Raw genomic sequence first — 23,763 nt, 5'->3', positions numbered from 1 at the left:
TTCCCAGAATGCCGTGCGTACCTCGCGAGACTCGAAATCGCTCAGAGCCGCTTCCGGCGCCGATGGCCTCGGATAATCATGGCGACCCTCAGAGCATGTGTTTCGCAGTGGAGCCTTCTAACAGGTTCTCGGAGCACGGAGCGGGTCTGTTTCCGGGCCCGAAGTCGGCTCCAACTCGGCGCCCTGCTCCAGCCACTGCCCGGGCCCTGCGGTGCGGGCCTCCCATGCCGTCGGCTTGCCTCTGAGGCGGGTAAGTGACCTGCCAGACGTCCGCTGGCATATTCTCCTGGGAGACGTAGAGCCTGCTCCTGGCTGCCGAGAACCACGCGGATCCCATCCCCGCACCCTCGTCCCCTTCTCCTCTAGCAGTGCGCTCTAGGCTAGCCGGCTCCCTTCTGTACCTTGTACCTACGCCTTCTGTCATTGCCCGCCTTTGTCATTCGTTGACTCAACCGACAGTGCTTGAACTCGGTTCCTTGCAAAGCACAGTGCTAACGTTTGGGGAATACGGCCAACTGAACGGGTTTGTCTTTGAGGAACTCATGGCCCAGAGGGGAATTGGCAGTACAGTGTGACCCAGGTCGTGATAGGGGCACACACATAAAAGTGGCACTCAGACTTGGTGGGAATGTCAGGGAAGGGTTCCTGGAAAATAGGACCAGAGCTGAGACCTGGCTAACCATACTAGGGAGAAAACAGGAAACATTTCAAGCAGAGGAAACAGCATAAGCAAAGTCCAGAAATGAGACTGAACACAGGTAGTTTGGAAATGCATATTCGAGGTAGGATTGATAAGCTTGGTTATGGCTTTGGCTTTAAGTTTAAAAGGAGAAATCAGTGTTGCTTCTCAGGTTTCCGGCTTGAGCGTTGAGTGGAGAAGAGTAGTCCCAAGACAGAGAAGATTAATTGTAGGAACAGGTTTTTGTTTTGTTTTGTTTTGTTTTGTTTTGTTTTGTTTTTTGGCGGGGCGTGGAGGAGGGGAGATGAGGGAAGAAAAGGCAGTAGATACGATGAGATTGGAAGGGAGGCAGAAGTAAACGTCTGTTTGCACGCATTAAATTTGAGGTGCTTTTGAAATTCGAGTGCGGGTACGCAGTCGTAGCTAAAGTGAGAAACATCGGGTAAAAATGGTAACTCAAGCTGGGGTAATGGGTGAGATTGAGGAGAGAGTAGTGCTGAGCGCATATGGTCTGCCAGGCACTGTAACTGACCTGGGTGCCAGGGATGAGTACAAAAAGTAGAAGACCTGGTTCTGGCCTTTGGGGGAGCACATTGTTTAGTGGGGGACACAGTGAAGTAAGCAGACTACCTTAGTTTCTTTTCTAAATGAAGTTGGAAGCCATTGGTGAGTTTTAAGCATGAATCTTGATTACACTTAAAATTTTTCAGCTTTTTTGATATATAATTAACATACAGCACTGAATAAGTTTAAGGTGTGCAGCACAATGATTTGACTTCATATATCATGAAATTATTACCACAGTAAATTTAGTTTACCTCTTTAATGTAAATACAAAGAAAAAAAATTTCGCTGTGATAAGAACTCTTAGGATTTACTTTCTTAACAACCTTCATACATGCCATTCAGCAGTGTTAACTGTATTCATCATGTAGTATATTATATTCCTAGTTCTTTATCTCTTACCTGGAAGTTTGTACCTTTTGACCACCTTCATCCAATTGCCTCTCCTCCTGCCCCCTCCTCTGGTAACCATAAGACCACAAGTCTGATCTCTTTTTCTGTGAGTTCTTGTTTGTTTTAAGATTCCACATATCGTTGAATCATACAATATTTACCTTTCTCTGCTTGATTTATTTCACTTAACATAATGCCCTCATGGTCTGTCCATGTTGTCCCAAATGGCATGATTTCATCCTTTTTTATGGCTGAATAATATTCCATCACACACACACACACACACACACACACACACACACACTTATTATCCAGTGATGGGCACTTAGTTGTATCTTGGCTGTTATAAATAATGCTGCTGTGAACACGGGTGTGCAGATATCTCATTGACAGTGTTTTGATTTCTTTCAGGTATATTCCCAGAAGTAGGATTGCTGGATTATATGGTAGTTCTAGATTTAGTTTTTTGAGGAACCTCCATACTGTTTTCCACAGTGGGTGTACCAGTTTATAATCCCACCAACAGTACACACATCACCAGCATTTATTATCTCATGTCTTTTGGATGTTAGCCGTTCTAGCAAGCATGAGGTGATACCTCATTGTGGTTTTGACTTCCATTTCCCTAATGATTGGTGATGTTGAGCACATCTTGATGTACCGCTTCATCATTAGTGTATCTTCTTCGGACAAATGCCTATTCAGGTGCTTTGCCGATTTTTAAATTGGATTATTTGGTTTTTTGCTGTTGAGTTGTGTGAGTCTTTATATATTTTGGATATTAACCCTTTATAGATACATGTTTTGCAAATATTTTTTCTCATTCCATAGGTTGCTTTTTCATTTTGTTGAATGTTTCTTTTGCTCTGCAAAAGTGTTTTAGTTTGATGTAGTCCCACTTGTTTAGTTTTGCCTTTATTGTTTGTGCTTTGATTGTCCTACCCAAAAAATCACTGCCAGGACTCATGTCAAGGAGCTTTTTCAAACCCTATGTTTTCTTCTGGGAGTTTTATTGTTTCTGGTCTTACATTTAACTGTTTAATTCAGTTTGAGTTAATTTTTGTGAGTGGTGTAATATAAGGTTCTGGTTTTATTCTTTTATATGTGAACGTGTAAATTTCCCAGCACCATTTATTGAAAAGACTCTTTTCTCCATTGAGTATTGACTTCCTTGTCAAATATTAGTTGAACATATATGCAAAAGTTTATTTCTGGTCTCTCAATTCTGTTAGATTTGTCTGTGTGTTTATTTCTTTGCCAGTACCATACTGTTTTCATTACTATGACTTTATAATATAGCTTAAAATCAGGAAGTATGATGCCTCTCACTTTGTTCTTTTTTTTTTAAAGATTATTTGAGAGAGAGAGTGAGAGTGCGTATCAGGGGAGGGGGAGAAGCAGAAGGAGAGGGAGAGAGAATCTCCAGCAGATTTCCTGCTGGGCGCAAAGCCCAACGTGGAGCTCTATCTCATGACCTGAGCTGAAACCGAGTCAGCTGTTCAGCTGACTGAGCCACCCATGTGCCCCTCACTTTGTTCTTTCTCAGAATTGCTTTGGCTGTTTGAGGTCTTTTGTGGTTCCATACATATTTTAGTACTGTTTTTTTCTATTTCTGTAAAAAATGCCATTGGAATCTTGATAGGGATTACATTGAATCTGCAGATGACTTTGGATAGTATGGACATTTAACAATAATATTTCATCCAATCCATGAACGTTTATTGAGTCCTTTCCATTTATTTGTGTCTTCGTTAGTTGTTTTTTTTTTTCATTGAAGTATAGTTGACATACAATGTTATATTAGTTTCAGGTGTACAACATAGTGATTTGACAATTCCTTACACTGCTCAGAGTTTACAATGATAAGTGTAGTCACCGTTTGTCACCATATAATATCGACTATATTTCCTATAGGCTGTACTTTTCATCTCCGTGACCTATTTATACCTGGAAGTTTGTACCTCAGTATCCCTTTTACCTGTTTAACCCATCCCCCAACCCACTCCCCTCTGGCAGCCACCAGTTTGTGCTCATTATTTATGAGCCTATTTTTTTAATTTGTTTGTTTTGTTTTTTAGATTCCACATATAAGTGTAATCATATGGTATTTGTCTTTTTCTGTCTTATTTCACTCAGCATATTACACCGTAGGTCCATCTGCATTGTCCAAATTGCTATCTCTCTGTTTTTATTGAAATATAGTTAACACAATGTTACATTAGTTTCAGGTGTATGCACAGTAATTCAGTAATTCTATACTTTATGCTATGCCCACAAGTGTAGCTACCATCTGTCACCATACAATGCTATGACAGTTCCATTGAGTATATTCCCTATGCTGTACCCTTTATACCTGCGACTAATTCTTTCCATCACTGGAAGTCTGTATCTCCCACTCACCTTTGCCCATTTTGCCCATGCACCCATCTTCCCTCTGGCAACCGTCAGTTTGTTCTCTGTATTCATGGCTCTGGTTCTGCTTTTTCTTTTTTAATTCATTTGTTTTGATTTTTAGATTCTACATATAGTGAAAACATATGGCATTTGTCTTTCTCTGTCTGACTTATTTTACTTAGCATGATACCCTCAAGGTCCAATCATGTTGCAAATGGCCAACTCTCATTCCTTTTTTATGGCTGAATAATATTCCGTGGTGCATATACATATATACATATCTATCTATCTATATATATACATACACACCATGTCTTCTTTATTCATTCATCTATCAATGGGCACTTCGTTGCTTTTGTGTCTTGGCTATTGTAAATAATGCTGCAACAAGCATGGGTGAATATATCTTTTCGAATTAGTGTTTGTTTTGGGGGGGTAAATACCCAATATAGTGGAATTACTGAGTTATATGGTATTTCTGTTTTTAGTTTTTTGAGGAACCGCCATACTGGTTTTCACAGTGACTGCACCAATTTACATTCCCACTAGCAGTGCACTTGAGTTCCTTTTCCTCCACATCCTTGCTAACACTTGTTTCTTTTCTTTTTGAGTCTTGCCATTCTGACAGGTGGAAGGTGTTATCTCAGTGTGGTTTTGATTTGCATTTCTCTGATGATTACTGATATTGAGCATCTTATGTGTCTGTTGGCCAGCTGTATGTCTTCTTTGGAAGAATGTCTGTTTAGGTTTTTGACCCATTTTTAATGAGACTTTTTTCAGCATTGAGTTCTATTAAGTTCTCTATGTATTTTGGATACTTAATCCCTCATCTGATATGTCATTTGCAAATATCTTCTCCCATTTAGTACGTTGCCTTTTTGTTTGTTTTCTTTGCTGTGCAAAGCTTTTTATTTTGATGTAGTTCCAGTAGTTTATGTTTGCTTTTGTTTTCCTTTCTTGAGGAGATATATCTAGACAAACGTTGCCATGGCTGATGTCAGAGGAATTACTGCCTATTTTTCTTTTCTGGGAGTTTTATGGTTTCATATTCACCTTTAGGTCTTTAATCCATTTTGAGTTTATTTTTGTTTATCGAGTAAGAAAGTTGGCCCACTTTCATTCTTTTGCATGTGGGTGTCCAGTTTTCCTGGCACCATTTATTAAAGAGGCTGTTTTTTGGGGCACCTGGGTGGCTCAGTCGATAAGCGTCCACCTTTGGCTCAGGGCATGATCCTGGCGTTCTGGGATTGAGCCCCGCATCAGGCTCCTCACTGGGAGCCTACTTCTTCCTCTCCCACTCCCCCTACTTGTGTTCCCTCTCTCGCTGGCTGTCTCTCTCTCTGTCAAATAAATAAATAAAACCTTTAAAAAAAAATAAAGAGGCTGTATTTTCTCCATGGTATATTCTTGCCTCCTTTGTCTTAGATTAATTGACCATGTGAATGTGGGTTCATCAGGGATACTGGCCTGTGGTTGCTCTTTCTTTCTTTCTTTCTTTCTTTCTTTCTTTCTTTCTTTCTTTCCTGTCTTTCTTGTCTTTCTTGTCTTTCTGGTTTTGGTATCAGGGTAATACAGGCTTCACAGAATGTATTTGGAATCTTTTCTTCCTCTTCTGGTTTTTTTTGGAATAGTTTGAGAAGACTAGGTATTAGCTCTTCTTTACATGTTTGGTGGAATTTACTTGTGAATCCATCTAGTCTTTTGTTTGTTGGGAGTCTATTATTATTATTATTACTGATTTAACTTTATTACTGATTTAACTTTATTACTGATTTAACTTTATTACTGATTTAACTTTATTATTAGTAAGGGGTCTATTCAGATTTTTTCTTTCTTTCTGCTTCAGTTTTGGAAGACTGTATGTTTCTGGGAATTTATCCATTTCTTCTACATTGTCATACAATTTCTTATAGTAGTCTCTTATAATCCTTTATATTTCTGTGGTGTTGGTTGTTACCTCTCCTCGTTCATTTCTGATTTTATTTGAGTTCTCTTTTTTTCTTGATGCGTCTGGCTATAGGTTTATCAATTTTATCTTTTCAGCAAACCAGGTCTTGGTTTCAATGTTCTTTTCTGTTGTTTTTTTATTCTCTGTTTCATTTTTTTCTGCTCTAAACTTTATTATTTATTTCTTTTAATGTTGGGCTTTGTTCTTTATCTAGTTCCTTCAGATGTATGGTTAGATTGTTTGAGATTTTTCTTGTTTCTTTGGTAAGCCTGTATCGCTATAAATTTCCCTTTTAGAACTGCTTTTTGCTGTGCTCCAAAGATTTGGGGCTGTTGTGTTACCATTTTCATTTGTCTTCAAATATTTTTTTATTTCCTTTTTGATTTCTTTGTTGACCCATTGGTTGTTTAGTAACATGTTGCTTAGCCTCCATGTGTTTGTGTTTTTTCCATTTTTCCCCCTTGTAATTGATTTCTAGTTTTATTCTGTTATGGTTGGGAAAGGTGCATGATATGATTCAGTCTTCTTAAATTTGAGACTTGTTTTGTGGTCTAACATGTGATCTGTCCTGGAGATTGTTTCATGTGCACTTGAAAATAATGTGTGTTCTGTTGTTTTTGGATGGAATGTCTGTATGTATATCTACTAAGTTTATCTGGTCTAATGTGTCATTCAAAGACACTGTTTCTTTATTGATTTTCTGCCTGGATGGTCCATCCATTCATTTAAGAGGGGTATTAAAGGGCCCTGCTATTATTGTATTGCTGTCAGTTTCTCCCTTTATGTCTGCTAATATCAGCTTTATGTATTTAGGTGCCTCACCATTGGGTGCATAGAGATTTACAGTTGTTATATCTTCTTGTTGGATTGGTCCTTTTATCATCATGTAATGTCGTTCTTTGTTTCTGGCTACAGCCTTAGTTTTTTTTTTTTTTTTTTAAAGATTTTATTTATTTATTTGACAGAGATAGAGACAGCCAGCGAGAGAGGGAACACAGGCAGGGGGAGTGGGAGAGGAAGAAGCAGGCTCATAGCGGAGGAGCCTGATGTGGGGCTCGATCCCAGAACGCCAGGATCACACCCTGAGCCAAAGGCAGACGCTTAACCGCTGTGCCACCCAGGCGCCCCTACAGCCTTAGCTTTATTTATTTTTTATTTTTTATTTTTTTTAAGATTTTATTTATTTGAGAGGGGGGGAGCATGAGCAGTGGGAGGGGCAGAGGGAGAGAGAATCTGAAGCAGACTCCTCACTGAGCAGGAAGCCTGATGCAGGCCTTGATCCCAGGACTGTGAGAGCACCACCTGAGCCAAAACCAAGAGTCAGACACTCAACTGACTGAGTACCCAGATGCCCCTACAGTCTGATGGAACAGTCTTTTAAAGTCTGTTTTGTCTGATGGAAGTACTGCTACTCTGGCTTTTTTTTTTTTTCCTTCCATTTGCATGGAATATCTTTCCCATCATTTCACTTTGAGTGTCTGATGTCTTTAGTTCTGCAGTGAGTCTCTTGTAGGCAGCACATAGATGGGTCTTGGTTTTGTTTTTTAATCCATTCAGCCACCTTATATCTTTTGTTTGGAGCATTTGGTCCATTTACATCTGAAGTAATTATTGATAGGTGTTGTACTTACTGCTATTGCATCATTGTTTTCTGGTGGGTTTTGTAGTTCTTCTCTGTTACTTTCTTCTTTTCTTGCTCTCTTAACTTGTTTGGTGGCTTTCGTTAGTGCCATGTTTGGCTTTCTTTCTCTTTACTTTTTGTGTATCTTAGGTGTTTGACCTGTGGTTCCCATGGGCTTCATACACAGCACCCTATGTGTATGGCGGCCCCAGTAACTTGATGGTTAAGTTTGAACACATTCTAGAAGTTCTAAGTTCTCACTTCCTTTTTTCCATGTTTTATATATAGGATGTCATGTTTTATATATATTTACTTTGTATGTCCCCTAATTTTTGTAGATATAATTGATTTTATTGATTTTGTGTTTTAACTTCCTTACTGGCTTTATAAAGTGATTAACCTACTACCATTACTATGTGTTTGCTCTTACCAGTGAAAGGTTTTCCTTTCACAATTTTCTGACTTGTAGTTATTGTCTTTTTTTTTTTTTTTGACTTAAAGAATTCCCTTTAACATTTCTTGTAAGGATGATTTAGTGGTGATGAACTCCTTTAATTATTGTTCACCTGGGTAACTCTTTATCTCTCTAGTTCTGAATGAATGATAATCTTGCAGTATATTCTTTTTTTCTTTTAAGATTTTATTTATTTGAGAGAGCACGTGAGCTAGCAAGCAGAAGCTGGGGAGGGGCATGGGAGAGGGAGAACCAGACTCCCTGCTGAGCAGGGAGCCCAACACGGGTGCTCAATCCCAGGACCCTGAGATCATGACCTGAGCCAAAGGCATATCTGAACAGTCTGAGCCACGCAGGTGCCCCAAGAGTATTCTCGGTTGTAAGTTTTTTTCTTTCAGTACTTTGAATATGTCCTGCCATTCTTTCTGACCTGCAAACGTTTTGCTGAAAAATCAGGTGATAGCATTATGGGGTTTCCCTTGTATGTAACTGTTTGCTTTCCTCTTGCTACTTTTAATATTCTCCCTTTATCTTAAATTCTGTCGTGTTAAGTATTATGTGTCAGTGTGGACAATTTTTGGGTTCATCTTGTTTGTAGATTTTTGTGTTTCCTGAACCTTGAGGTCTTCCCAGACTAGGGAAATGTTCAGCTATTATTTCTTTAAATAAGTTTTCTCCTCCCTTATCTCTCTCTTTTTCTTCTGGGATCCTATAATACAATGTTCTTGTGCTCGATGATGTTATAGAGGTCCCTTAACCTGTGCTTACTTCTTGCTGTTCAGCTTGGTTGGTTTCCGTTATCCTGTGTTGCAGATCACTGGTCCATTCTTCTGCATTCTGTGATCCGTTCTTGATTCCCTCTGGCATATTTGTCCTCTCAGTTACTGTATTCTTCAGCTCTGAGTGGTTATTTTTTATATTTTCTATCTCTTTGTCGAAGTTGTAAATTCATCTGTTCTTACGTCCAGTTGAGTATCTTTATAATTGTTACTTTGATCTTTTTATTAAGCATATTCTTTATCTTTATTTTGTTTAGCCCTTTTTCTGTGATTTTGTCTCGTCTTTCATTGTGGACTTATTCTTCAGTCTCCTCATTTTGTTCTGACTTTGTTTGTTTCTCTGTGTTAGACGGGTATGTCTCCTGGTTCCGGAACTGGTGTCCTTGTGTAGAAAGGCCCTGTGGTGGCCTGTAGCACAGTCCCCCCGTCACCAGACCAGGTGCTCCTGTGCGGTCTGTGTGCTCTGTCGTGCTGTGGCTGAGCCACAGTTGCCGTGGGCGTGCTGGCGGGTGCGACTGGCCCTTAGCTCAGCGGGCTTAGTGTCCGGCTTTGTTTACTGCAGGCGCGCCGGGCAGCATTTGCCGTCTGTACTGTTGAGACGCCTGGCTGCAGCTGCTGTGGGCTTGCTGGTGGCTCGCCTGGCTGTCTGCAGTTAGCTGCTGAGACGGCTGTGGGCCCACCGAAGAGGGCAGGGTTTGCTCCCTGTGCAGGCAGGTAAGAGACCTGGCTGCGGGAATCGAGTGCGTGCTGGTGTGGGGGGTTATCTCCCCCCTCTCCCCACGGCAGGAGTTGCTTTGGCCCGGTGCTCGCCAAGGCAGGTGCGTTGGGTGGGACGGATCCACAGGGCAACACGGAGGAAAGGCACGCGGCGCTAGTAGGGTAGACGGAGAGCGTGGCTCCTGAGAGTGTCTGGCTATCTGGGCTTGGGGAGGGCAAGAAAAATGGTGCCCACCATCACTTTCATTCCTGAGGAAGTTTCCTGCAGATTCCTCTTTCTCTGGCAAATGTCCTCAGATGAGTCAGGAAATCTCTTTAACATATGCCCCAGGCACCCCCAGTGTGGGTCCCAGGGCTGGGGGAAGGGAGTCTAGTCTTGGGGTCCGATCTTCTTGCTCCTCTGCGCTTGTGATGTCCTTCTTGTTTTTGGTTAGTTGAGTCAGGGGTTTGGTTCCTGAATATGTTTCCACCCATCCTACCCTTTTTGATATGGCCTTCATTCTGCGACTAGCTGTGGAAAATCTGTACAGCCATCTTCGGTTTTTTTTCATAGTGGCCATACATGTAGTTGTTGCCTTGGTGTGCCATGGGACGAGGTGAGCTCAGGATCTTCCCACTCCCCCATCCTCCCTTCATTCCTCTTCTTTGATCTCTTTCGTCAGTGTCTTTTAGTTTTCAGTATAGGGATCTTTCACCTCTTTGGCTAAATTTATCCCTAAGCATTTTATTGTTTTTGATGCTATCGTCAGTGGGATTGCTTGCTTTCTTTTTCACATAATTTGTTATTATAGAAATGCTACCAATTTTTAAATGTTAATTTTGTATCCTGCAACTTTACTAAATATATTAATTAGATCTAATGGTTTTTTGATGGAGTTTTTAGGGTTTTTACATACAAAATCCTGTGGTCTGCAACTAATCAGAGACAAGTTTACTTCTTTCCAATTCTGGTACCTTTTACTTTTTCTTGCCTAATTGATTGGCTAGGACTTGCAGCATTATGTTGAATAGGAGACAACCTTGTGTTATTCCTGAGCTTAGAGGAAAGGCTTTTAGTCTTTTATGGTAGCTGTGGGTTTGGCATATATTATGTTGAGGTATGTTCCTTCCATACCTAATTTGTTAAGAGCTTTTATCAGGAGTTGAACTTTGTCAAATGCTTCTTCTGCATTGTTGAAATGATTATATATATGAATTTTTTCTGTCAGTTAATTGTGATGTATCACATTGATTTGTGTATGTCAAACTATCCTTGCATCCCAGGGATAAATTCCACTTGATCAAGGTGAATGATCTTTTTAATGTGCTGCTGGATTTAGTTTGCAAGTATTTTATTGAGAATTTTTACATCTGTAGTTATCAGGGATATTGGCCCCTATAGTTTTCTGGTAGTGTCCTTTTCTAGCTTTGGTAAGGGACTAGATTGGGTGCATTCAGGGTGGTATGGTTGTAGAGTCTGGCTTTGGTATCAGGATAATGCTGGTCTAGTAAATGAGTTTGGGAGTGTTCTCTCCTGTCCAGTTTTTTGGAGGAGTTTAAGAAGGATTGGCATTAATTCTTCTTCAAATGTTTGGTAAAATTCACCTGTGAAGCCATCTGCTGCTGGGCTTTTCTTTGTTGGGAGATTTATTGTTGCTGATTGACTCTCCTTAGTAGTAATTGGTGTGTTCAGATTTTCTGTTTCTTCCTCAGTCTTGGTAGGTTGCATGTTTTTAAGAAATTTCCCATTTTTATAGGCTGTCCAGTTTGTTGCCATATAATTATTCACATTGCCCTCCTAGAATCCTTTGTATTTCTGTGGTGTGAGTTGTAATGTCTCCTTTTTCATTTATAATTTTGTTGATTTGGGTCTTCTCTTTTCCTTGCTTAGTCTAGCCAAAGATTTGTCAGTTTTGTTATCTTTTCAAAGAACCATCTCTTAGTTTTGTTAATCTTTTCTATTGTTTTGACTACATTTTAAAGTGATTACTCTGGCTGTTCTATGGAGAATGGTCTATAGTGGCGTCAGAATACAGTCAGGGAGACTGGTTAGGAGGTTAGGGCAAGAGATGAGGATGGCCTTGATCAGAGTAGTGGCAGTGGGAAATGGAGGATTAAAGAGAGATTTATGAGGTATAATAGACAGTATGTTGTGTGATAGTGTCCTTTCTTTGTAAAATGGGGATAATCCTATTTCTGGGGTTGTTGTAAGGATTAAATGTGTTAAATATGTAAAATACTTAGGTCAGTAAGTACTGGCATATAGTAAATATCTAACAAATGTTACTTGTTATCATTGCTGTTACTGGTAACAGCTGCTGTTGGCTAGATGTGGAGGGTAAAGGAGAAGTCAGGAATGACTATAAGGTTTCTGGCCCACATGACCTGTTGGATGCTACTACGATAAGGAACAACAGGAACAGCAGGTTTGAGACAGGAGAAAATTGATGTGTTCTGCTTTGGCAATACTGAAGTGCATGTGAGATCATGGGGTAGGTGGATGGAAGGATCTCGACTGAAGATTCAGATTTTAGAGTCTCTAGCACATAGAAGTAAATTAAAATTATAGGTTGCTAGGATATCCTCCAGCAAGAATGTAAGAAGGGAGAAGAGAAGGGTATAGTTCAGAATTTTTAGGGTCACCAGCATTTATAGGACTAGCCGAGGAGCTGGGAAAAATGGTACTTTTTCCCCCTATTTCTTTTCCTAATGGAAATGGAAATAGAGGAAGTTAGGCAAAGGGATGGGCAAACTGTATAGGTGGTATCTGGGTCTCCTCACCTGTCCAAGGCTCTTCCATGACACCGCATGGCCTTTTCAGTCTCACATCCGGTGATCCAAACCTGTATTTCCTAGTTGCATCCCCTTAGCCTGGAATTTCCATCCTTTTCTTCTCTGTCCTGTTTGGGCCCCATGGGAAGCCTTCTTGATCCTGCTGCTTGGCCTTTTGTGCTTCAAGAGTATGTGTGTAGCCCTTGCACTGGGAAGCACCAGGATAGACTAGAGTTGATCTGATCTCTAGAAACAAACTTTGGTTTAAATCCTGACTCTGTCACTTAACAGCTAGTTGGTCTTTAGGTAGGCTCCAGTATCCTCATTTATAAAATTGAGATATCAGTATCTATTTTGTGGGTTGTTGTAAACATTCCTGAAAATGTATGTAATGCCTGGCATCTAGGAAACAGCTCTGTAAATTATTATTAGTAGTAGTAATACATTATTTATTTATTTTAAAGATTTATTTATTTGAGAGAGTGCGTGCGCATGCTCACGTGCACGTGCAAGTAGGGTGGGGGCAGAGGGAGACAGTCCTCAAGCAGACTCCCTGCCAAGATCGGAGCCCGTTGTGGGGGAGGGGGGGCTTGATCCCATGACGCATGAGATCATGACCTGAGCTGAAACAAAGTCAGACACTTAACCGACTGAGCCGCCCATGCACCCCTTATTTATTTTTAAGATTTTATTTTTAAGTAATCTCCATACCCAACATGGGGCTCAAACTTACAACCTCAAGATCAAGAGTCACATGCTGTACTGACTGAGCCAGCCAGGAGCCCCACATTAATTACCTTTTTTTAATTTTAAAAATAGACTATTTTTGGAGCAGTGTTAGGTTACAGCAAAATTGAGTAAAAGTACAGAGTTCCCATATTACCACCGCTTTAGCCCCATTCTCAGCTTGTGTCCCCATCAGTATCCTGTATCAGAGTCAAACATTTGTTGTAATTGATGAATATACATTAACATCTCATTATCACCCAAAGTCCATAGTTTACATTAGAGTTCACTCCTGGTGTTGTACATTCTATGAGGTCTTTTTTTTATTATGTTCAGGTAGCCAACATATACTACTCCATCGTTAGGTTTTGATGTCGTGTTCAGTGATTCATTAGTTGCGTATAACAGTCAGTGCTCATCACTCTATGAGTTTTAACAAATGTATGATAACACGTATCCACCATTGTAATATCATACAGAATAAATTCTCTGTGCTCAGGTATTTGTCCACTTTTCTTAACTCCCGGCAACCATGGGTCTTTCGACTGCTTCCATAGTTTTGCCTTTTATGAAATGTCATATAGTTAGAATTATACAGCATATAACTTCTTTCAGATTGGCTTTTTTCACTTATTAATATACTTTTAACATTCCTCCATGTCTTTTCATGACTTGATAGCTTATTTTTTTTAATTTATTTTAGAGAGAGAAAGAGCAAGAGCAGGAGGGGCACAGGGAGAGGGAGAGAGTCTCAAGCAGACTCTTCGTGGAGCCCTGTGCAGGGCTTGATCTCATGACCCTGAGATTGCACCATACTTTTTTTATTTTAATTTTTTACTTTTTTATTTTACTTTTTTATTTTTTTTAAAGATTTTATTTGAGAGAGAGAGAACGAGTGGGGAGAGGGACAGAGAGACAGAGAAGCAGGCTCCCTGCTGAGCAGGGACCCAGATGTGGGGCTCAATCCCAGCACCCCGAGATTATGACCCGAGCCAAAGGCAAACGCTGAACTGACTGAGCCACCCAGGTGCCCCTTAATTACTTTTTTGTTTCTTTCTCCACTAGATTTTGAATGCCATTTTGGCAATATTCTCCTGATCGCGTAAATGCTCAGTAAATTTTATCAAGGAATGAATGAATGGATTTCATAGGTATTAACATTATGCATATTGAGGTAGACATTTTATTAATCGTTTCTGTTAACTTTTCTGTTTAGAGGTCTTGTTGGCTTGTCATTTTTACCATCTTATTTACTAAAATCCATTTTAACAGAATCTGGTAGCTCAGAGAACAAGACACCTACATTTATGGATGAGGAAGTCCAAAACATACTCATCAAGATGACAGGCTTGAATTTGCAAAAGGTTTTTAAGCCATCTGTACAAGAACTGAAGCCACCAACCTGTAAGCTAATGACCCAGGCACAGCTGGAGGAGGTACGTGAATGCGGAAATACTGGGAGGATACCTTTCTTTAAAGGGTGAGACAAGATTCAGAGCCCCTCCAGATACCAATAGCTGCTCCTCCGTAGGCACTCATGAGGGGGAGTTCCAGGCGCAGACTGAGGAGAGAAATGGGAGCAGGCAGGCGGAGAGAAGCAGGGAGCATGGCCGAAATTAGGCGGACCGGGGCATTGGGTCAGGCCTAGGTGTCCAAGCAGAGACTGCTCCGCTCCCAGACCTGCCTGAGTAGCCTTCCTTTGTCCTGCCTGGTTTAGTTTCCTTTCTGAGAAACTTCTGTTGCGTTGAGGATGATGCTCTGGTGGGGTTATGAGATCCTGCTGAACCACACACTACTCTAGGCACCAGGGTCCTCCTGGAGACATGGGGATGAGTGCTTTGTGCAAAATGCTCTGAAGTATGAATATGTAAAGCATTATCGCTCCTTTTTCTAATTCAAAAGTAAGTTACAGTCATAGCAAAACATTCAGATATCCAATAGTATATCACATGAGGAGGAAGAGTACCATTTTCACTTCTCAGAGGTAATCACTGCTCACAGTATGGCATGGAGCAGTGTGGTCAGTGGTTAAGAGCATGGGCTCTGGAGTTGCCAGGGTTCAAATCCCAGTGCTGCAACTTTTTAGCAATTTACTTCACACGTGTGTGCCTCTATTTTCTCTTCTATGAAATAACAGTGTCACCTAGCTCCTGAGGCAGTTGTGGGCATTAAATGAGCCAAATACAGTCAGAGTATTTGAACAATATATGGTGCGTAATACACACACAATACAGGAAATCCTTTATTCCATTTCAAGCAGCTGTTGCGGCCCGGCTCGGGCTCGGAGCGTTCCTTTGCTGCGTTGAGAATGGCTGAGCCTGTAGGTGGTGCTCTCAGCCACACCACATCGCTGGCAAAAGGCCAGGGCCCAGGAGCCTTTTCACGCACTGATTCGGGGCTAGAGCTGCTTCTCTTTGTAGTTCTTGGCATTTTTTTTTTTTTAATCAGTAATCTGCTTTTGTCAGATGATCCTTCTGGCTTTCCTTAAGAAATATTTTATTTCATTAGGCTACAAGAAAAGCAATTGAGGCAGCTAAAATACGATTAAAAATGCCACCGGTTCTGGAAGAACGAGCACCAATAAATGATGTGTTAGCTGAAGATAAGATTTTGGAAGGAACAGAAACAGCCAAATATGTATTTACTGATATATCGTATAGCATACCACACCGGGTGAGTATATGTCTCATTGCAAAATGATCTTTATTTGAAATATGTGGAGATGGGTCTGAGGGATGAGGGTCAACATTATTGTGACCCAGCTGTCTCTGAATCTTCCAAACCAGAATTCCTGTGACTGGGTGAGACCTTCTGGAAGATCCAGCCCAGCAAAAGGAAGAAGAGAAATGCAGATCAGCCCCACATCATCATGTTACCATTTCCCTACAGGTTATGGGCACACTTTATTCCAGACTGACTGCAGAGAGAGAGACAGGTGTGCTGCAGGACAGAACTAGGAGTTTACAGACAAAGCCACCCCCAAACCACAAATAGGCAGAAATCTTCAAGGCAGTGGGAGAAGGGGATTCTTTCTGTCCAAGTTAGACTAACTCCCTTAGCTGAAACATTCTGAGAAAATGGTTTCTTTCCTGTAAATTCTTGAGGATGCCAAAAAAACCCAGACTTCCCAAAGGATTTTCACTTTTCAGAATTTGCAGCAAGAATGACAGGTTTCTGCAGATAATTTTCAGACACCACTTGCTGCTTCTGTTGTGGTTTTTATTCTCTAGCTCCTCTTCCCTTGATGGCCAGTTCCAAAAGAACACTCTGGTACTTGTAAACTGTATCAGTTTTGTGTTTGAGTCAAGAGTGAAACAAGCGATTTATAATTCAGCCCACAGAATGCAGAATACTATATAACACTGTGGTTGGGAGAAGGGCCACCCCACATTAATCTTTTTATCATCTATGATTATGGTCAGAAGACATGATTTGAACAATGTTCATGTCTGTGTATCAACGACCTGTACATCTGACATGATAAACAGGGATCACAGAGTTTCGTTTTAATTAAATTTTTTGCTCTGGGGTGCTTTACTCCATGTTTGCAGTGCTTTGAAGGGTGTTTATGGGAGCATTTTATAACCTGAAAGGAAGGAAGGAACTTAGAATTCAAATTGCCACAGTCCTTTTGAGGAATAATTGTGTTATTTAGACATCTGTTATTTTTTTCTATTTGCAATACTTAATGAAAGTTTTAATTATATTATCCTCAGAACACATTCAGAGACTCTTACACCTCTGAAAAGTAGAAAGTTAGTACCATCTGGTTAAGTTAAACATTAATCAAATGTGTATCAATTACCTGCTATGTGCCAAATTCTGTGTAAGTCACTGGGTATGGCAAAGAATTATAATCCACAGTTCCTGCCCCTTTTCAGCTGACAGTATCTGAGCAGTGTCAAGAATCTTGCGCATGATAAACTGCCAGTTGAATGGCACAAACCGTAGGTGGAATTCAGAGGAAGTGATCTCATGGCCTGCGATTTGGTAGTTGGAAGAGTGAAGAGACCAGAGGCAGGTGGACAGTCTCTGACCCATGTATGTCTCATGCCAGTTTGAGGAATTATAGTGGTGCAGAATTAATACTTCACATTCCTGGGTTTGTTCCTTTTATCCCAGGGACTTTAGAAGGAGATCACAAAGTAGTAAAGTCTGCTTCAGTGAGACTTTGGGATGGGGAAGTGAAGCGGTTTGAAAGGTCTCATAGCACTTCTTTCCTCTGAAATGGATTTAGATGAATTTCTGACCAGCTTTTAGTTGAACTATTTTATGTATTAAACCCACTTTAGGACCGTAGTTGGCACTTGGTAAAAACTTTCATTTTAGATTTCTGATTGTCAGAGGCACAGCGGTGATTAGTGAAGGATCAAGTCTTGCCAAGTCTTTGAGGTTTAGAATTATCATCGAAATCATATATGACTGCATTTTGCATCTCCCAGTTGCATTTTATGTTTTGATTGCAAATAATTCTTATAATGGTGCTTAGTGGAACACTGGAACTAGAACTATGTCTTCACAAGCCCATCCTTGATTATGTTTTCTATTATAGGAGCGTTTTATTGTTGTCAGAGAACCCAGTGGCAGGCTACGCAAAGCCTCCTGGGAAGAACGGGACAGGATGATACAAATTTATTTCCCAAAAGAAGGCCGTAGAGTTTTAACACCAATAATTTTCAAGGAAGAAAATCTTAAGGTAAGGTGACTTTGGTTTCCTAGAGTCAGTGGTTATGGTACCTTTGTGGAACAAGTTGGCTCTGGTGCTGCAGGGCATTCTGCTTTGATAAACACAGATGAATGTTCCTGATGACGACTCCTCCAGTGTTCTCTATCTTGCAATTGGCTTAGTTGGGATTTGAATCGAAGTGTGACAGTTACGAAGCCTGTATTATTTCTGCCTCCCACTTACTGGGCACAGAAGTGGGTGAGTACATCTGTCATGGCATCAGGACAGGTGTTGAACTTTCATGTTTTTCTCATCTAATTCCAACTGTGCTGTGCGGTTTTAGACCATGTACAGCCAGGACCGGCATGTCGATGTCCTCAATCTCTGCGTTGCCCAGTTTGAGCCAGATTCTGCTGATTATATCAAAGTGAGTATATTTTATAGTTTCTAAAGTATGGTTCTGAGTAAGATTTTTACACGGGGAAGAGAAATACCTGAACATCTATTAAGTACCTGATGTATGTCAAATATTTTGTCCTCAGAGTAGCCTTTGAGTTACGGTGGGAGAATTTAAGCTTGGAGAGTTCCGTAGCTGCTGCGAGTTGCACAGCTAGTAAGTGGTAGCGTGAAGGACCCAAACGTGATGGCAGAGCTGCTTCTCTTCATTTTATCATACAAGAACGGAGTCACTTACTAAAATTTGCCAAAATGTGTCTTTCAGTTCAATTTAATAAGTAATCATGTAGTGCTTTCTACATAGAAGATAGTAGCGTAGATAGTATAGGTGACGACATGAACTAGGATAGGGCAGCTGTGTCAAAGCTTGCAATCCAGAAATGATTGTGGGGAAGGGTGCTAGACAAGTATGCAGATATTATCACCTTGGGTTTGAGATGTCAGGTGCTAAGAGAAGATTACAGAGTGCTTTCAGGAAAGGTTTCATAGGGGCCTTGAACAGGGTTCTAGAATGGCAGGGAACAATGTGAACTTGGGTGAGAAGAGGTGTTTCAGGTAGGGAGAGGGAACAGTGTAAACAACAGGCAGGAAACAAAGTGTGCTTGCAAATGGCCAGTCATCTGGCTTGCTTGTCTATGTATGGGAGGTGTTCAAGGTTAAACTAGAAGAGTAAATGGGGCCATGTCACGGGTGACCTCAGATGCTAGGCTCTGACTTTAGTCAGCAGGCCTTTGAAAGCCTTTTGAACACAGGAATTCCTTTGTCACAATCCTCAGTTTGCAACATCAATCTGGAAGAACTGAAGGAACATTAGTTAATAAGGCGGAATGGGGTAGTTGATGGGATAGAGGAAAAACGAAGGAGTGATGAAAAAATATTCTTGATTTTTTAATCCCCTAGTGACCAAGGTAAGGGTGGTCCATTATTTCTAGTGGTCTACGTATATGTAACAGGTGCTTCATAAATAGTGCTTGGCTGCTGAAAGTAACTGATACGGCTGTAAATGTGTGGCAGACTTGTTCCGGGCTGCCACACACTTCTACAGTGCGGGTGGATCTAAACCGTACCTACTGGTTAATGAGAGTAGAGGCGGGTATAAACAGACCCCGTTACTGGTCCTTTCTTGGGCAACAGTCATGCAAGTAAACGTGTATCCAGTAATGCTTTTTCATGTTTCTGAAAAAAATTGTTTTATGTGAATAGATTCATCATCAGACCTATGAAGACATAGATAAACATGGAAAGTATGACCTTTTACGTTCAACAAGACACTTTGGTGGAATGGCTTGGTATTTTGTAAATAAGAAAAAGATTGATGGTTTACTGATTGACCAGATTCAGAGAGATTTGTAAGTACGATCTTAGTAAGAGAAATTCTTACTATTATAGTATATCTGTATTTAAGCTATTTTTTCCTCAGTGATGACAGTGGATTATCCAGTGATAAATACCTTTCACTTAACTCATTTATTTATGGGTTCTTCCAGCATAACCCACTTCGCTCAGTCTTTGCTTCTGTGCTATTTAAATAGGGCTACAGTCTTTGAAAGAGTAAGTGGCTGTGGGTCTGTATTATATACCTTGCATACTGACTTATCCTGGGCCTCGCCAGTGTTCCTGGGTATCCGCGAACTTTCCAGACACTCAAAGGGGATTAGATGGGAAATGTAAAGACATAAGCTCTGGCAGGTGCTCGTTTTTCGGTGGAACTAGGGCTTTTCAGTAAAAGTCATCATTTAACTTACGAAAATACTGTTGCTTTTGATATCCCTTGCTTTTGCAAGATTTCTAAGGCACTGAAAAATTTTTTTTCCAAAGTTGCACGAAACAAGGAATGTTTATTGTATTTTAACGGGTGTGCTCCCAGGTTTCTAGCTAAAACAACAGTGTACAGCAGGTGACGAAACTAAAAAGAAAATTGTTTTTGAGTATCTATCAGTTGGATTAGAAATGCCAAAATGACAAAGAAAAGAAACCATTGTGGCTGTAGTAAGAAAGTCAACTTTCTGCAAAAAGTCCTTGACTGACTCAGAAGTCTGAACTACAAGAGGGTTTAGTGATTACTGCCACCTTCAGATTATAAGGAGCTGTGACTTAGCATATCCTCCATTTTATGTGATCTAAGCCATTCACACAAAGGTCCGAAGACATTTGGAAATAGAAGGTTCCACAGGCATTATCTGAGAAATACATTCCATATTTGGAAACAGAGCACCATTTCTCATAGAAGCAGCATTCCTAATGGCACATATCTTGAGGCCCGCCACCAGCAAGTGTAGTATAGTCCAATTGAGAGGGCAGATATATACCTTTATCCCACATAAGTAGGGGGCTGGTTGATAGTCAAGGATCCTCAAAAAAGGAACCTATTTTCAGGTGTTTTAGCAGTGACATCTCCTGTGAATGAATTTTCTTATAAAGTTTTTTAGATGGACTCATTCTGAAATAATTTTATTGTAAGAACATGTAACATTTTTGTCAACAGAGTAAGAGATTTGTAACTGAACTTAAAGTTCTTTATCAAAGTGTACTAATATAGTAATATTACCACATGTAAGTTTTACATCTGAAATAGTTTGCTTGTATACTGGGAGGGCGTTTTGAGTACTTAATTTTTCTTGCCCTGCATTAAGTAAAACCATTCCTGTGGGATTTCTGACTAGGGCAGGGTGCTGCAAATCCCAGACTAGACAGTAGAGGGTGCACGTCCTCACTGAACGGAACCCAAGGCGCAACTGGGATTCTGCACATTTCAGACTCAAGCCCCATTGCTGGTTTTTAATTGAGAGTCTTTTAAAATCTTTTTGAACATGTACATTTATTTGCTCTTATTTTCAGATATGGGCTGGATGTTAACCTAACTTGTTCAGTAGGATGCAGGCATAAAGTAAGATACTTTCACATGAATGTAATGAAGCCCTAAACAGGAATCTAAATATAGAAGCCCAGTTAAGCTCTTTACAGGACCACATGCCTAAGCTCCAAAGGGAATTTTATTATTTTTTTTATTTGGGGAATTTTGTTGCCATGTGTATTAGACTTTGTTAGATTATAACAAGCACACGTAATGTGCTTGTTATGAACATGTTTCAGTATTTCTCCCTGAAAAACTTTACTATATGAACAGCCCTGGTTTCTCAGTTCTCCTAGAAGATGGCCTTGAGAGTGGATGGGCCTTGGGATAAGCTAGAGCATTTCCCTAAGGTCACCATGGCTTGAGAAATTCTTTACTCCCACTGTCACTCCACTTTTTATCGCCCAGCCCAGGTGTAATACGGAAACAGGGAAAATTAGTGAGATAGCTGGGGAAACACTGAATTAGGATGTCTTCACCCCTCCACCCCCCAGCTGGAAGCCAGTAACTCAGTATAGAGCACAACCTCAAAAGCACAAGCATTTTATAAAGGATATTTACTACCTCAGCTTTGAGGTGGCAAATGGTGGGCAAGTGTTGACTATGTGAGAGATTGTGATTGATTGGTTTGGGGAAGGCCGAGGAGGTTTTTATGCTGATAAAAGTTATTTAGAGGTTTCTAAAAAGGCAAGTACACAGCAGAAGAACTGAACTCTAAAGTAGAACCTGACGTTCCTTCTAACACAGGAGCAGATTTCATATTTGTTTCACTAGGATGCTCATTTTTAACTAATGGGTTACTATAGACAGACTAGTGGCCTGGGAGTCTTTCCTTGGACTCCTCCGAGGCCTCTTGTGGAGGCATTTATTCACTAATTCAGAGTCTTAATGAAGGAGAGGTCACTGCTAGTGAACTGGAAGGCAAGGCTTTGAGCATCCCCAGACCACCAGCTTCCAGCTTACGTGGGATGCAGGTAATATTCCTGCCCTCTGCGTTGGATTACATTGGTATCTGCCGGTGAAGTGGGCTGGCCTGGCAGCCATCTACCATTAAGAATGCGATTTCTGTGAGAAGTGATACTGTTTCCAAAAAGAATACAGTCACGTTTAGAATATATTCACTTTCGTAAACTGGGCAGTAAACAGGCACTGCCTGTACTGATTCCTGCCCTGCCTACTTCAGAGTGGATATGAAGCTTAAATTAGCCAATTTTCTGAAAATGCCTTTGAAAATATAAAACTAAAGGCTTAAAAAAATGTCTGGTCCAAGGAAAGCTGTAATTTAGTTTTAAGTTGGCACACATTTTTATGAAGCAAATGAAGAAAACCCACTGACAGCAGTAACTCCTTTTACTCTAGAGTTGATGATGCCACCAGCTTGATCCAGCTGTATCACATCCTCCATCCAGATGGCCAGTCCGCTCAGGAGGCCAAGGAGCAGGCTGCTGAGGGATTACATTTAGTTAAGGTAAAGGGACTCCCCACACTGGCCGTTGTACGGTGATAACTGAGTTGGGAAGAATTCTGAAGTGGGTCATATGTAATGGTAACTAAACAGATTCACGTATACAGAAAATTTGTGATCTTGAAATAGTAACTAGAGCCCCATATTTCTTCATCTGATAACAGAAACAGATGGGATGGGGCTGGGGGAGCTGCAGCAGGAGTCCAAGTAGTTCAGATAGATAGTAGGGCAACAGCCCCCTTGTTCTTTGAGGTGATCAAGTCACCAGCAGGGCAGGGTGGAGGACGAGGTAAAGCACATGTTCTCAGTGTACCTTCCGGTCCTGGAGTGTGGTCACATTCCTGTCCAGAAGGGGAGAAGGTGGTGCTTGTATATTACTCGGCCTTAGTCGCACTATCATTTTGGAACTGCATCCTCTCAAAACCATGGGTGTATACAGTTTTCTCTGTCATTGTATATTTTCATATCTTCTAATGCTCAGAACAGACATGGTTTTGTTGGTCTGGCTTCTCTCCCAGTCTTATTTTATGCATACTACAAAGCAAATAACCGGTGATGACCCCCCTTGGAGTAGAGAGAAACTATGGTACTAATTCTGGTATTCTGTGATAGGCCAGATAAAGCAAAATGCATTTGGGGAAAATACTCTTTAAAGTGAAAAATAAGTTTGTTTTTTTTGACTCTCATCCTCCAAATTTACCTTGAAACCTAATGATTTTCATTTTGATCTAGCAGGAGGTGCTGTGTCAGGTTTTAATTTTTTTCTGGAAATAAATAGGCTTAGGATTCTTCTGGTGTTTAGAATTACTGTGGCTTGAACTGTGTGAGATACTATTTTTTGGTCCATACAGTATGCTTATTGTTTTATAATCAGAAAAAAAAATTGTGAACCTTGGAAGAGTTTTTAAACTGGGACTTTGCTAATGCAGAAATGGAAAACTTTATAAATAGTAAATGTTATGTTCTATTGCTTAAAAGAGTTTTTCCTTTTTTAACTTTAAACAGGTCTTTGCAAAAACAGAAGCACAGAAGGGAGCATATATAGAATTAACACTACAAGCTTACCAAGAAACATTCATGAGCCATTCTGCAGCTTCCTGAAAACAGTTTTTAAAATAAATTTCATTTTATTAAATTATAACTTGCTTTCTCTGTTTGTTAATGTTTGTTTAAGAATGTCAAAATTAAAAGTACTGATGGGAGGCTACAAGGGGATGCTGAGTGCCTGGTTATAAATTTCTCTAATCAGACAGGTGCAGTGTAAAAGATCAGAAAAAGTAATTGTATCTTTCTGTA

At 40.4% G+C, this 23,763-nt stretch overlaps 1 protein-coding gene across 1 annotated transcript; it reads left to right on the top strand.

The window, feature by feature from the left end:
• The first annotated feature begins 49 nt into the window (after nucleotides 1–49).
• On the top strand, nucleotides 50–23,608 carry MRPS22 (mitochondrial ribosomal protein S22). Its single transcript, XM_026497135.4, has 8 exons — nucleotides 50–250; nucleotides 14,299–14,462; nucleotides 15,535–15,699; nucleotides 17,579–17,722; nucleotides 18,036–18,119; nucleotides 19,352–19,497; nucleotides 22,362–22,470; nucleotides 23,473–23,608. The coding sequence occupies exons 1-8, from the start codon at nucleotides 79–81 to the stop codon at nucleotides 23,566–23,568; spliced, it is 1,080 nt and encodes a 359-aa protein (XP_026352920.3). The 5' UTR covers nucleotides 50–78; the 3' UTR covers nucleotides 23,569–23,608.
• The last annotated feature ends 155 nt before the right edge of the window (nucleotides 23,609–23,763 follow it).

The sequence above is a fragment of the Ursus arctos genome, unplaced genomic scaffold (assembly GCF_023065955.2).
Source record: "Ursus arctos isolate Adak ecotype North America unplaced genomic scaffold, UrsArc2.0 scaffold_20, whole genome shotgun sequence".
Classification (NCBI taxonomy): Eukaryota; Metazoa; Chordata; class Mammalia; order Carnivora; family Ursidae; genus Ursus; species Ursus arctos.
The sequence above is the reverse complement of the archived record's forward strand: the minus strand, read 5'-3'. Positions and strand labels throughout refer to the sequence as shown.